This window comes from Gekko japonicus, unplaced genomic scaffold (assembly GCF_001447785.1).
Source record: "Gekko japonicus isolate JY-2015 unplaced genomic scaffold, Gekko_japonicus_V1.1 scaffold3395, whole genome shotgun sequence".
NCBI classification, from domain to species: domain Eukaryota; kingdom Metazoa; phylum Chordata; class Lepidosauria; order Squamata; family Gekkonidae; genus Gekko; species Gekko japonicus.
Window position 1 is genome coordinate 1 of NW_015171603.1, and position 15,721 is coordinate 15,721.

The window sequence follows — 15,721 nt, forward strand, 5'->3', positions numbered from 1 at the left end:
CGGCGGCGACGGACACACCAGAGACGGCTGAGAGCAGTGGGACGCCGAAAATTAAAAACGGACAGCACCAGCTGAAATTCACAGCCTCTCCCCTTTCGTTTCGCTTTGCTCAAGGGGGCCAACTCAAGAAAGCACCATGAGTAACTAAGCTAAGGGAGGCTTAGTGTTAACATAATTTATACCTGAACCGTGACCATTTTAAGACCACACCGGGCACTGTTGACTCTACAGGAGTGATCTTCCCTAAGGGATGGTGAAGCTGCTCAGTCTGAAGCCATCCTTTAGAAACAGAGGGTCATGGGACATCTGCTTTGGGGCCAGGATCTGCATGGGATGTATGTTGGTGTTAGAAGCTCCATAGCTGCCCTTAACTCACTTTTAACAAAAATAAAAGGCAAAAACAAAAAATGGTATCCACCCCATATTGATCGAGGGGCTTAGTTATGGATCAGTCTCTCCGGCTGCAAGTTCTTATTGGTTAGTTCTATGTCACTTTGATTGGAGACATCATCTGCCAGCAGACTGGGACTGCGGAGCCATAATGACGTGCGACTGCAGGGGCACGTTCAGTTCTGTCCTTTGGCTGGCCATCTGAGTGAGGACCGAGGTGGCGACGGCTTCAGCTGCGGAGCGGACGCTTAGCCCATTGGAGGAGGCGGTCAGAGAACTGTGCTGGATGACGGGAGCTGGGGAACCTGTGGGCTCAGAGCTCTCCTTTGGGCTTTCTGGACATTTTCCCCCCAAGAAAAAAGAAGAAGAAAAAGTATTTAGAACATGCTGGAAGGATTCTAGAGGTCTGGAGTCGAGTCCAGAAGTGTACGATAGCCGGGCAATCATTCTGTTCCCTCCCACCACATATATGCTCCACCAGTTTTAGAGGAACTCCCAACAGCACATTCCTTAGAATTTTTTTTAAAGTTGTTCCAGCTGCTGAGTTGATTTTAAAACATGATCCATTTTTACATTGCCTAGGTAAACCAGAATCTGCCAGAACAGCAGGTGTCAAATGTAGTAGTCTGGAGACCACTATTCTGATTTAAAGATCTTCAGACCTTGGCCCAGCACTGGTCCTTCTCCTCCTGCCGGGCACCAGACAGCCCCCTTTCGAACTGGGGGGGGGGCAAGAGGAGGCTTCAGTCCTCTAAGCGGCTCTCAAAACATTATGGCAAGACTCACAATCAGCTAAAAACGTTTGAACACAAGTTTAAGCATTTGTATTTATCTGTATATGGTCTACAAAGTCACGTCTGAAAGAGTATCTGATTCCATAGGGCCACAACTCCAAAAGCTCTGACCCAAGTGCTAATTAACCTTATCCCTCAACTGGAAGGGACCTTACATTGGAGACAGCAAGAAATTTCCTTACAACGTATTGTACGTTGAAGTCGAAGATTATGAGCTCTATTTATTCATTTATATTCCACCTTTCACCCCAATGGGGACCCAATGTGGCTCGCATCATTCTCCTCTCCTCCATTTTATCTTCACAACAACCCTGTGAGGTCGGTTAGGCTGAGAGTGCGTGACTAGCCCAAGGTCACCCAGCGAGCCTCCATGGCATGAGTGGGGATTCAAGCCTGGATTTCCCAGATCCGACAGTTTAACCACTACACTACACTGGCTTTTCTTTGAATATTACTTTACATTTCCATCAGCGTGAATGTGAGTATTCCCCTGTGATAGTACAAATAAGCATCACTGGGCACACCACTGAAGCGCTCAAGGCTGAAATATGGATACATGGCTTGCAAGTGCCGGGGCTCACACAACTGCTGCACTTTAGGGTGATGTCAACACACACTTTCTGGGAGTAAAGGAAAGCAAGCTTTGCCCCCCCCCCCCCGTGCCCTGGAGCTGTTCTTCATGGATGTGGAACTGTACCTGTGGGGTGCTCATGAAAAGATCTATTGCTGAGAAGATGCCAGCTTCCTTGTATGAAAGTGTTTGCCTTAGCTGATAGGCTGCTTTGATACTAAAAATGTAGTTCTCATTAACCAGCAAATCTGAACAGACCTACCACCCACTCCTTAGCTCTGTGCCAAGTGGAAGACTGGGTCTTATTTAGCCTGCAGTTCTCATATATCATGTGATGATGATGTCCATTCAGACATTATCTGGAATGTTGTGCGGAAGTGTGCTTCTTGCTAAAGAGGAGTTTGTTTTCGCTGGAACTGACTGGAAGTGGAGTACTGGAACTGACTGGGAGTGGGGATCTGATGTAATTAGCTGCTGCTGTTCACAGGATATGCCACAGAAAAGGATGCTGGAGAGCAGGCACCCTTAACGACCCTGGCCAAGATCAACTGCAAAGCCCACTATTGCATTTGCTTGTTTGCTGCAAGGGTGCACACATGTAACCAAAACCCAAAAGATAAAGTCCAGCTTTGTAAAAGATAATGTTAATAGTTCTGTTTTGAACCAATATTCACAAGTCACATTGTACTACACCCCCCCCATTTTAAGTGAATATTTGGCTTAGCTTTTTAGAATCAACTGTGTGTGGGGGGGGGAATCCTGTGGAATGGTGGATGGCAACGCCCATGTTCTTCATTCTCTCCTTACTGAATGAGACACACTGACATCACTCTTTCAACCCTCCCTGCTGCCTCCCCCCAAATGATTTACAAGGTATTATAAATAAAAACAACCCAACTGTGAATGAAGAACCTATAATTCCATCCATGCGCCCTGGCATTTCTTGTTTAAAAAGCTGTTCAGTCACAAATCTCAGTAATAACAACATAAATGTCTCTCTCCCTCTGCGTGTGCAAACGCATGCGCGCATACACACACACACACTATTCTTCTCTCGCAGAGAAAAGAGGAATCTGTTATTATTCTGATGTGAACCAAATGCGCGCATACACACACACACACACACACTATTCTTCTCTCTCAGAGAAAAGAGAAATCTGTTATTATTCTGATGTGAACCAAATTTCTATTACGGCCACAAGTAGACTCAAGGACTAACAATGTGATCCATAAACCCCCTAAGTTAGGGGGGGGGAGAACCACACTGCCTTTCTGCTTTGTACACAAAGGAACAGCCTTTAGAGGAGAAGAAGAGGGAGAAGGTTTGGTTTCACCGCCACATTTCTCAAGCTGCAAGTCACTGCTGAGAATCAAAACTACAAAAGCCAAGAGTGCAGCAAAGTACATGCTTGTGTTTGCTACTGGGGGTGTGCAATTTGCTTATCTCGGTATTTTTCAGTTCAGGTCTATTGAACCTGCCCAAAAAGTCTGGGATTCCCAAAAAAACCTGGATCTCAATACCAGTAAAGTATTTGGATCTGGGATGCTTTAGAACTCCAGATTTTTTTCAGGTCCAATAAACTCGAACTGAAAAATACAGAGGGGAGAAAAAACAGCAGCAAAGCCACAAAAAAACAGCTGAGAGGTGGTTCAGCTGGGGCTCTTTTGGGCAGTCCCTTTAAACCAGACTGCCCAGAAGAGCTTGCAAAGGAGCCCATCTGATGGGGCTCTGCTGGGCAGCCCAGTTTAAACCAGACTGCCCAACAGAGCATGCAAAGGAGCTGATCCTGTGAGGAGAACTTTTCCTGCAGGCTCCACTGGGGGTCTCTTTGGCAGTTTGGTCAAACAGCCAAAAAGAGTCCCAGCTGACCTGGCGGGGAGAGTGCCCCCCCAGCTGTTTTGTGGGCTGCAGTCCCTTTAAACTTCCCCTGTTTAAAAGGACTGCAGAAGAAAGCCCCAAAACAGCTGAGTGCGGGAGCAACTTGCTCCAGCCCCTCAGTTATTATTCAGGTTTACTGGTAATTCCTAAACATATCTGGTATTTTTCTCCCAAAAAATCCTGGTTACATTTGGATACATTGTCGAAATTGGAAAAATACAGATAAGGTGTTTTCCAGGTATATTTTTGGTTCGGGTAGACCTCAATGCACAGCCCTATTCGCTACATGCAAGTGACATTTGCAAGAGTGAGGCCTCCTGCAACATGAATGATCCCGGCAGCCTTGTAGGCTCTTTTTTGTGTGCGTGCGCATCTCTACCAGCTGAACAAAATCTTGTTGGTCGCTAAGGTGTTAGTGGACTCAACCCAGCTCTTCTATTGCAGACCAACATGGCTACCCTCCTGAAACCAGCTGAACAAAGTTATTCTGGCCCAAGTGGCCCTGCAGTATTATGGGATGAAAGATGACAGTCTCTCCGAAGTACAAAAGGATCACACAGATTGGCTCAGTGGTAGAGCATCTCTTTGCATACAGAAGGCCCCAGGTTCGATCCCTGGACTCTACAGTTAACAGAGCTAAGGCCTGGGTGGGGTTGACAGCCTCCAGGTGGGGCCTGGAGTTCTCCTAGAATTACCACTAACCTTCAGGTGACAGAGATCAGTTCCCCTGGAGAAAATGACCACTGTAGTGGACAGACTCTGTGGTATACCATAGAACCCAGGACAAACTGGAGTCCTTTCCCCAGGACTGCCCCAAAAATCTCCAGAAGTTGGCAACCATAGCTCATCGTAGACCCAGGCTGAGAAAACGGTGGTGCGCAAGTGGGGGGAGGCAATGAAGGAATAGCAACAATTTAAATTAAATTAAAGGAATGGGATGTGAGGAAGAAGAGGAAGCCTCAGTAGCTGCTGTCCTGCTATTTCCTGTGATTGCTGATCATTCTGGGGAACAGGAGGATGGCAGCTTATGTTTGAGCTGTAAACCCATCCCTTCACAAACCCTTTTCCACCACCACCCCTGCCCAAGCCGACTGATCTCATCAGTCCCTATGGGACAGGCCTGAAGCCTACAGTGACTTGCTAACAACAAAGCACTTTTTGCTCTTGCTGTGGGAACCAGAGCATAAGGCTCCCTTTACTTCCACATGCCTTGGCAAGGCTGCTTCTGCCTTGTGACTGGCCCAAGGTCACCCAGAAAGCTTCCAGAGCACAGTGGGGACTGGAACTCGGGTCTTCCCAGATCCTAGCCCAACGCTACCACTACAGCATGTTGGGACTGCATCTGCCCAGGACTGGGTGTGTATAAAGTGCCATCAGTTCACAGCTGATTTATGACCACCCCACAGGATTTTCAAGGCAAGAGACATTCAGAGGTGGTTTGCCACTGCCCCTCTCTGCCTAGCAATCCTGAATTCCTTGGTGGTCTCCCATTCAAATACTAACCAGGCCTGACCCTGCTTAGCTTCTGAGTTCTGATGAGACTGGGATAGCCTGGACCATCCAGGACTACTCAGGATAATTTTTGTACTGAAAATGTATGATGTCTCCATAAGCTGGTCTGCACTGACTAAATCTGCAGTGCAGCTGCTATTAACACAGCACCATTACTGCTCAAGGCAACCTGCAGAGCAAGAGAGGAGGGCTCCTTTACCCATGACTAGGACAGTGACTAAAGAGGGAACTGTAAGCAGGAGAAGACTGTGTGCTTGTTCCAACAACACGTGATTTTGCTTTGATTCATCATTAGGGGAAAGGGTTGTTGTGTCAAAGGCACAGAAAAATAGGTTGTGAGGAAGGATTTTAAGGAAAATGAGAGAGGTGGCATCATTTAGGCAGTAAGGGCGGTGTTCACCTGCTGCTTACATGACAATTTGTCACCAAAAGATGAGCCCACACAAATGTTCCCAACCGCTCAGCCTAATGGGGTCTCTGGGGCTACCTTCTGATGTATACAGCATACACAGATATCCCCTGTGGTAGTAGTGGTGGGGGCTGGTCAAGGCTGCTTTTCTGACGTGTACCCAGGAGTAAAGCATGTTAAGGAAATACATATTTCTACATGGTATGGTTTTATAGATGCAAAATACTTTTAATCACTGGTTAGGAAATATCACATACAACACAACCTTTATTAGCAGGGTCAAACCGGGGTCTGGGTCTCAAACCCTCTCCCAAATCTCTGTGTAGCAAATGGTCACAGAGGCACTTATAGGGCTGGATCCACTAGTGAAATGGATCCAGTGGAAGAATCTCTTACACCAGGGGAACACTCCCTGTGCCAAAGGAAAGTGAATTTGTTAGTGGAATGGATCTGCAGGATCTAATAATGCTGCTGAGGAATGTAACAAGGCAAATACCTACAGATTATCATAGTGGGTTGGATCCTGCCATGCAATTGTAGAAATTTTACTTAGTTCCATTTGCATAAGATATTCTGCAAGAGCTACTCTAAGAAAAAGGGCTGACTTTTCATCTACAATCACTGTAAAGGTAAAGGTTCCCTTGCTCGAAAGCCAGTCAAATCCGACTCTAGGGTTGCGGTGCTCATCTCCGTTTCAAAGCCGAAGAGCCAGCGCTGTCTGAATACATTTCCGTGGTCATGTGGCCGGCATGACTCAACACCAAGGCGCACGGAACGCTGTTACCGTTCCATTGAAGTGGTACCTATTTATCTACTTGCAATTTCTTGCTTTCGAACTGCTAGGTTGGCAGGAGCTGGAACTAGAGACGGGAGCTCACTCCGTCATGTGGCACACTCGGGTCTTGAACTGTTGAACTAGCGACCTTTCACAGCCTGCAGTTCAGCGTCTTAACCACTTGAGCCACCGCAGCTCCTACGATCACTGTAGCTGTACGCAAAAATCAAAAGGCTATTTAATGCAGTAATTACAGTTCAGTTTGGATGTGTGATACGATTTGATTAAAGTAGGTCATTCTCGAGTGAGAGGTTGCTGAAACGTACCTTGCACTATATCTTGTGCGAGCAGAAACATGTTGGGATGTCAGGGTGACAAAACGCAAAGGCTACTTCTGATGACTATGCGTTTCAGCTTGTGCAAGAGCTCTTGTGTAAGCAAAAGTGTTCTGTGGAATCCAACCTAGTAATGCCAGGGATCCATATAACACTTTAGAAAAACACTTCTCATGCAGTCACATACACCAACACAAAATTATCTCAGTAATCTTTAGAACAATGCCATAAAGCATTCTTGGGAGAAACTGAACTAAAAAAATAGTGCCTGGCCTACGGCCATGGAGTGAGTTCATGGCAGAAATGAGATTCAACCCAGGGACACCATAACCAGAGCCCCACAAGTACATTCACAGCCTGCAACATACCGAGATAGCCTTGTGTTTTCTTCTGTAATGCAGTGACTGGGCAGTCCTTGTGAGCCAACAGTAGCTGTTTGAGTTGAGCAACTTCATTCCTTAATAGTGTAACTTCATTCTGTGGGAAAGGGAACATTTACTTTCACTGCATGTGTTTGCGCACATCCAGCCTCTAATCGTTATAAGCAGAGTAAGCATTTGAAGTGGGCCACCATCAATAAGAGCTACTGCATATCACCAAAGGTCGCTGGATTGCAAGCCAGAGCCTTTGCAGGTTACTGAAGGCCTCTTCTGTGTATTTGAACTGTCCTGTGATCTTGCCCTATGCTTAAATGAAGCTCTATGCTGCTGACTTTTACCGTGGCTGCCTTTTAATGACTAAGTTCAAGCTGGAAATATAATTAATTAAGCTATACTAAAAGAAAAATCAAAATACAAAATGCCCTAGGTCTTCAAAAGTACTTGTTCTCTATTTGCACTTTTTCGTTTTTTTTTTTTAATTGTTAGCCATCTTTGTGGCCCTCATTGGGCAGAAAGGTGAGATATAAACTGTAAATTATAATAAAAACTGGTGGGGACCCGTGATTCTGGGGGGGGGGGAACCCCTCCCCCTCATTGCTGGTGGTTCCCTTTACAGCTTAGTGGTGCGGGGAGACTTGCAGGAGGGGATCTTGGCATGGCTCCTGAGCTCGATGTCCTCCTCCGCTGCCTCCAGCTGGGAGGGCGGAATACCATAGTGCTCCCCCCCCCCCAACTGCCAAGTCTGGTGCGTCTTCTGAGTCTGGCATCCTCCTCTACCACTGCTAGGCCCAGCGCAGCTCCCAGGCTGCTGTGCCACCAATGCCAAGTCCAGGATGGCTTCTGGGCTGTCGCTGCCAGGCTCAGTGTGGCCCCCGGGCTGCCACACCACAGATACTGGTCCCAGCGCAGCTCCTGGGCTGCCGTGCCTTTGTCACCGAGCCTATTGCAGCTTCTGGCCAGCCACGCAGCTGGAGGTAGGGGAACTTAAACCTCCCACTGCTTTTTTTAAAATCAGATTTCTCTGCAAACCCAGGGGGTCCCCCAAGTTTTCAGAAAAATCTCTTTAGCGTCCATGTGGCCCTGATCTGCAGATTTAGCTATCTGAAGATGAGGGTCACAAGTTGCTATTAGAATATAATTACAGTTCAACCAATTGGACAGATGGACTGAAAGTTAAGCACCTCCTGTGGCTTGGTGGAAGATTTATAATTCAAATGTATTTCTATTGCTGAAACACAGGAAAGGTGAACAATCCACCTAAACCACACAGCGGAGGCAAAGCAATGCAAGGGAATGCAGAATGCAGCTACTGAAGAGTCACGGCACCAGCTGGGTAGGGTCTAAGAATGCCTCCTGCTATTCTTAGCTCCTAACAAGCAGGAGAGTCAGTGTCAGGGGTTACAGGCCACAGCCTGTTGAAACATCTGAGCAGAACCTGCTTGGACTTGTAACTCCACCACGGCGGGTCTGTAGGCAGCGTTCCAAAACCTTCAAATAAAGGGATGGGGAAATTTAAGTCAACACACACATAGAGGGAATTCTTTTAGGAAGAGAGAACTTGAATGGCCACAGAAGCAGCCCCTTTCAAGTCTGCAATGACATCCTTTGGAAATGCATAGAAACCCTAGGAAGAGGATGGCGTATGTATGGACTCGGAGAACTCGCTCTACTCCATTCTTGACTGTAATTTTAAAGGAAGGGAAAGGGACAACTGGTCTCACAGCTGGCATTGGGGGGGGGGGGAAGAGTCAGGTTTACCTCAGCCCCTAACCTAAAATGATTATTCAGCAACAACAGGTTGTCTAGTAGGGACAAACCTCGGAGCTGCTGGGGTCTGTAAAAAAGAACAAAACCACAATGCCAACCTGGTTCCACACTCAGGGCAACAGTGTCAGAATCTAGCAGTAGCCATACAATGGAGGGCTCGCTCATCAGCTTAACCTCCATTATAATGTAGGCCACCACAAGACGACAGTGACATCCTGTTGTTTATGTGAGATAAACAGGTCAGTCTATCCACACACCTGCCAACTTTCAGAAACCAGTGGGATTACATTTTATTATATCCTAGGACATTCTGCTGCTAATTCACATGCCACCGTTATTCAACAAAAGGACAATGTGCTTGGTGAATTAAAATTCATCAGAAAGTTGTCCAATTAGGTCTCCAAAAATTGTTTCCTCATACAGTACAGGTGATTAGACCTCCTGAATCAACTTAAGAGACTGGAGTGCAGTAGCACCTTAAAGAGCAGCCAGATTTCCAGGTTATAAGCTTTCAAAAGACAAAGCTCCCTCTGTTGGTCTTTAAGATGTTACTGGACTCTAATCTTGCTGTTCGCCTGCAGACCAACACAGCTACCCGCCTGATGCTATCCCCTAGGGGGCTTGGACATTTCAGAGAGGTGGCTCACTACTGTCTGCCTCTGCATCCCAGCCCTGGTATTCCTTGGAGGTCTCCCTTTCAAGTATTTGCTGGGTTTGGCCCTGCTTAGCTTCCAAGATCTGACGAGATCGGGCTTGCCTGGGCTACCCAGGTCAGGACCACCTGATACTATCTTAATAGATTGCATTATCAGCTATTAATGATGCTTTGAATGGTCAAAGTGCCCTTTTTAAACTTCTTAGCACTGCTTAGAAATATGTGAGCCGAGGAGCTCACAACGCAGAACATACAGCTAAGTGTAAGTGTAAGTATTTTATGTCAGACTGTACCTATTGCGTTTCACTGCCTTTTGATCCACAATGCTTACAATCCCCCCATATCATATATCCATGCATGTGACGAGATGGGCTCTAGCCCATGGAAGTTTATGCCATAATAAATCTGTTACAGCAAAGCAAACAAATGTAAAAAAGATAATCTTGTGGCACTTTAATCTTGTGTCGCCTTTGGAACCTTTCCCAAGTGGAACCACTTGCAAGGTAAACTGTTGCTGCTGGGAACACCGGTGCCACACTTACACTTAGCTGTATGTTCTGCGTTGTGAGCTCCTCGGCCTTCTTCTCCAAGGAAGACACCCATAGCTTGCGTTTCTGACGGCAGCGGGAGGCTGCAGCGCGGTTCCTTTCCAGGAAACGTTGCCTGCGTTCGTCTGGATCTTCCTCCACTGTGCGTCTCCGTCTGCCACCAGTGCTAGGCGTGGGCTGAGCTGGGGAAACCTAGGGTTAAAGAGTGGAATGATATAACAAATCAGCAGGCAATATTAATGATACAGCCCCGTGCATCTTTCAGAGCTCTCAGCACCTAATTAGCATCAATGTGGTTTAATTTCCCTGATTCCAGGCTTTGTCAGTGGAAGGACACATTCAAAAAAAAATCCATTGTGTACATGCTATCTTTGCATCCCAACAGGAGAATGATTGCACCCATTAAAAATATTCACACATCAGTAGTCTTTCCACAGCAACACCTTATTGCTCTTGTGATGGTTATTCTTTAAGACCAACACAGATTTTCATGTTATTTTGAAGGAAGGAAGTGAGCGGCCAAAAGAGACATAGATCTACAGGTTCTCACCTTAGTGCAGCCTCTAAATTATGCATACCAGTTACTCATTGTCAGGCACATATGGATAGTAAACTTTTGGAAGCTGGTCTAGCTGACAGAGCAGGTGGCGATTTTGATGGAAGGCTGGCAGTTGGTGTGTTGGCAGGAGCAAATGGGGTGTGTTTAGACCCAAGTAATTAAAACAGGGAGAAGATCTCAAAATATTGCTTCCGTATTCCAAACTGCATCCCTACCGGCTATAACGTCTGACTGGCAAATGCCTGGCAGTGAGCGGTGACAGAAGCAGTGGAGTCTCTATGCAGGGCCAACAGGCTTCCTATATCTATCTCAGAGGAATCAGGAACAGTGCCTGAACTGCCCAGATTCTGCAACCAGAGAACCCAAATTTGGCAACTGGGAAGAACGGCATGAATTAGGTCCACGTGTATATAACATGTCCCATTTTTAAAAAGTTTCGGTTAGCAGAATCTGAATTGTTTGATGCAGTGTTTTTGGGAAAAGCTTAGAACACAGGCTAGGGTGGCAGAGGAAGGGTTATGGAGACAGACACTGAGTTGTGCTAACACCTGGACATCTTGGCTGCAGACAAATGGCTTCCCCCCCCAAAGCTGAAGACGGTATGACAGGAGGGTCATCGTTGCGTGTGCTGTGCACCCTCATCGCACTATTAGATGCTGCGTGATGTTCTAAGGTGCAAGTGTAGCCAAAGATATTTCCAAACGACTACCATCCCTCCATGCGGTAGCCCCCTATTTAAATACATTGTGATTTCCAGCAGACCTGTGGTTGCGCTGGAGAAGGTGCGTCAGGGTGCTGGATGAGTATCTGACCCTGTTCGGGACGAGATGTCACCATTGTGCTAGCTGATCCGACCATCATGCTGCTACCATTTAGGGATGAAGTAACTCCTTGAGTCAGGCTGGCTTTCAGCCTCTGGAAGAGAAAGAAAAACAGTTAACAGAGGCTCTGTGGTTCCTTTCTGAGGTTTTTGCTCCATCTTCTCAGTTCGCTGCAGGCACACTGGCTTTTGCATGGAATGACTGGAAGAGTTCTTGGGATATTCTATTAGCTTCAGATTCTCATTTCTGTTCTCAGGAGAGATACAGGCTGGCAAAAGGTCTGTAAATTCTCTAAAAATATCTATGAATTGTCAGAACAACAGTAGTATATTAGGAGAATCTGTCACATTAATATGGAATACATGCTAATCTGTTCCACACATCCAGTTAAGAAATATTTCAAGGTCTTAGAAGATACCACCCATATTTTAGATGCCCATGATCTGTTGGGTCTTCATATATCCCCCTTAACAGGGACTAATTTGAAGGACTTTTGAATTCCTACATAACCCTGAAGAGCAAGAGGCCCTAGCAGAAGATGCCCTCCAAATGCATTAGCTTGCTGCTTCATATATAGTCCCAAGATTAGCCCTGATATAAATTAAGTCCTATTTTAGTTACGTTACATGTATTTTTGTACATTTTTGTAACTATGGCCTTTGACACATGCATCATCAGAGGCAGAATCCAAAGTAATGCTGAACTACATTGCCAAACAGCTGCACCTGGCCCATGCCATATGGAAAACTGCTTCGGAAACCAAGGGGAGTTTCAAAAGCAGCTTTGGATAAAGAGGAGGGGACTGCTGGCAGTTCAAAGAAAATAATTTAAAAAGTCACCAGGCTAACACAATTTCTTTGCATGAGCCCAAGCAATAAGAGTTGAAAATCTGGCAAAAAAATAAAAATAAGCCTTTCCCTTTCCTGAAAAACTTCACAGCAAATCAAAATATTTAACTAACTGGTATTTGGAACAACACAATAAATAGTTTGTGAAAATATGGGTTATGTATAATAATAACTACAGGTATTACCTTTAAAAAACACTCATCTCAACAGCACTGGTCATCTTTCAGTATACTGGAACTAGACATTATTATGCCACACAGGTAGGTGTCACTGAAAACTGGCTGTATACTTATTTATTTATTTATTAGACATATCCTGTGGCTGTGAAGAGCCGCTGCCGGTCTTAGTAGACAATAATGACCTTGATGGATCAACAGTCTGATTCAGTATAAGGCAGCTTCATGAGTTCTCTGTGGTTTGGCCTTAAGTGAGATGAGCTTGGAGAAAACCCCGGAGACAGCCTTTTCTGTGATGCCTCCAAGCTCTGGAATTCCTTGCTCACAGTACGCTGGTCAGCTCTTATTGCTCCCGAGACCAGTTTGGTGTAGTGGTTAAGAGCGTAGACTCTAATCTGGGAGAACCAGGTTTGATTCCCCACTTCTCCACATGCAGTTGCTGGTGTGACCTTGGGTCAGTCATAAGTTCTTTCACAGCTGTTCTCTCAAGGGCAGTTCTCGGGAGAGCTCTCGCAGCCCCACCTACCTCACAGGGTAGGTGTTGTGGGGAGGGGAAGGGAGAGGAATTATAGGTCTCTCTGAGACTCCTTCAGGTAGTGAAAGGCGGGGTATAAATCCAATCTCTTCTTCTTTGTATCCTGGTGAAGACTACTATAGATAGCTTTTCTGGAAGGCCAGAACCCTGCTAAGTTGATTTTGATGGCAATCATATTTTGGTTATGTGTTCTTATGGACTTTGTTTTCTTACTGCCTTTTGTTTTTATAGTGGCATTATTACTACTACTGTTCCAGTTAGCTCTTTAGTTTTTAGCTGTTGGGTTTTCACTGCTATTTTTGCTAATTTATAGCTAAGAACAGTAGTTTTATATTATTAGTTCTGTTTATTGTTTTTATGTTTTATCTTTTGTATTTTGTATTTTAATGCTGTAAATCAGTACCTACTTGAAGGGCAGTGGATAAATAATGTATATAAATAATTATGTCCTTTTTTGTATTAAAGCATTTATTTTCATTATATTTGTTTCTTTTTCTCTCCTCTCTAAGAGCTGCTAGAATCCTGGACCCCAATGATACCAGCACAGACCAGATGGAAAAACTGCTCCACAAACCTGACCATCCTAGGAAGCTATGAATGAAAATCACTCCTGGATTACGTTATCAAATTACTACAGTGAACCTACTATTGAGCTACTTTATTTTTTCCTTCCATATTAAAAAAAAATGTTCTGCACAGAAACTGGAAACAAAAAGAAAAAGAAAGAAAGAAATGGCACTAATTCGCCTTTTTCATTGGCAGTTTTTTTGAGATGCCATGGAAGAAAGGTAAGTACATGTTCAAACAAATCCTTTAAAAATAGGATTTTTTTTTATTTTTAAAGACGTTTAAGATTATAGCAAGTATTTTTTTTAAAAAACAACAAACTTGGTTTAAGAAGAAAGCTGAAGGTAACACGTAAGTATGGTAAAGCCTATGCTTCTAATCTCTAAAAACAGAAACAGAGCTATCAAATATGGAGCTTTAGGCTGTTTTTCTATGTAAAATGAGAACACCATGGGGAAAAATATGTGACCTGAGGTTAAGAATTGCAAATGGCCCAATAAATCATCCATTGTTGTTGCTAATACAAAAATCCAGTAGGAATCCTGCAAGTCAACACAGGCATGAGGATCCAGGAAATGCCGTCCTGTGGCTTACCAGAGAGTTCATCTCGATGATCTTGCACTCCCATCCTGATGCCCTCAAACCACCTGAAGGACCACTTTCTCCCTTATAACCCTGAAAATTCACGGATTTTCATCTGAAGCGGTTTCTCTTGGTGATTTCACTTCCAAAGTTTGAGGTGGATGGGGCATGAGACAGGACGCTTTCAGTTGTGGTTGCTAGGGCCTTGGAATGCCTTCAGTAGACAGATCCATCTGGCACTTCAGGAATTAAAATTTGGGTGCTAGACAAAGGTCATTTGATATTTCTTTTTCTTTCAATTATTCTATTGCATTGGTTGGCCTGGCTTATTATTTTATTGTTAACTGTTTTATATAAAAAGTGTTTTGGAAAAATACAAATATTTAACTAGATAATGAAATCAAGATTCAGATTCTCCAACCATAAATATTTATGACTTGATCCAGCTCACAAAATGGACACTTCTGTTCCTTCTCATGGAGAAACATCCTCTTGCTCCTGCAAATTTCTGGACACTTGTTAAAGCCTCATTGTTCATTTACTGAGACGTGCATCCTAATAAACATGCACAGGACTGAAGTCTCGGACTTCAAATAAATCATCTTCCTTCGTATGTATACAAACAGCCAAACAAATATCTCTGTATATGCATATGTAATTCTGGAGAGCAAGAGGCACGTATGTTATAGGGCCACATTTTTTTTGGTTTAGCTGTAGACCAGTATGTTTTAATTCTTATATGTGAAAATATACAGATTTCAAAATGGAACACTGTCATTCCACCTGGCACTGACTTTAACCAGATGGTCTGAGATGTCCAGTAAAAAATAAGGATGAGGCTTCCTAAATCTGACTCTGCACTCAAGTAGCTGACATGAGATCTTGATGCCTGCCTCCACCCCTTTGCTGCCCATTACTCCTTTCTTTACCCCTTTATTTTATTTTACCCTTCCGCACCCCAACCCTTTCAGCTGAGGTCACGTCTTTAAACGGACAGACACTGTAAAAGCTTTTTATCCGGCACTTGGCTATCCAGTTAACTGGCATGGCCCAGATGGCAGGCTCTTCCTCCCCCTTGGTCACTAAACCCTCCACATCTTTGGGCAGGAGACTGTGGTTGGTCTTCTGGCAACCACTGCCACCATCTGCTAGTTGCTTCCTCTCTCAGCCTGCCTCGAACTGTCAGGAGCCAGCTTTACCAGAAAGCTCATGGGCAGCTGGCCTGCTAGTAGGCCTACGTAAGATGGCTCTGTGGTTTGGGAGGAAGGGTCCAACAGGCTTAGGGGTTGTCACCGTGGCATTCCCAACGGGGCGAGGTTTGGCCACCATGGAGTACACGTGGTAGAGAGTGGAGCAGAGCAATAAGCTTGAGCATCTGGCACATCTGATTCACCAGAAACTCCCATTCCACAAGAGTGCCAAATAACAAAGCTTTTAGGGTAGCGTCCATGGCTATCCAGCAGAGAGATGATATTGACTAAGCAGTTTAAAGCAGAGTTAGCCACATGTTGTAGGAGTTGGTTGCAGAGTTAGAACAGGTAACCTGGAATACATGATAGCAGAAGTCACACATGAAGCTGCCTTATACTGAATCAGACCCTTGGACTCCATCAAGGCT

General features: G+C 44.9%; 1 protein-coding gene across 1 annotated transcript in view; it reads right to left on the bottom strand.

Moving 5' to 3' along the window:
• Nucleotides 1–6: 6 nt before the first annotated feature.
• Nucleotides 7–15,721, bottom strand: part of ATF7 (activating transcription factor 7) — a 33,536-nt gene continuing 17,821 nt past the window's right edge. Inside the window, exons 8-11 of the mRNA XM_015419912.1 lie at nt 11,337–11,489; nt 10,010–10,207; nt 7,034–7,142; nt 7–725 (exon numbers count right to left, since the gene is read on the bottom strand). Of these exons, the coding sequence (XP_015275398.1) occupies nt 508–725; nt 7,034–7,142; nt 10,010–10,207; nt 11,337–11,489 (678 nt within the window). The 3' untranslated portion in view covers nt 7–507. The remainder of the gene's footprint in view (nt 726–7,033; nt 7,143–10,009; nt 10,208–11,336; nt 11,490–15,721) is intronic.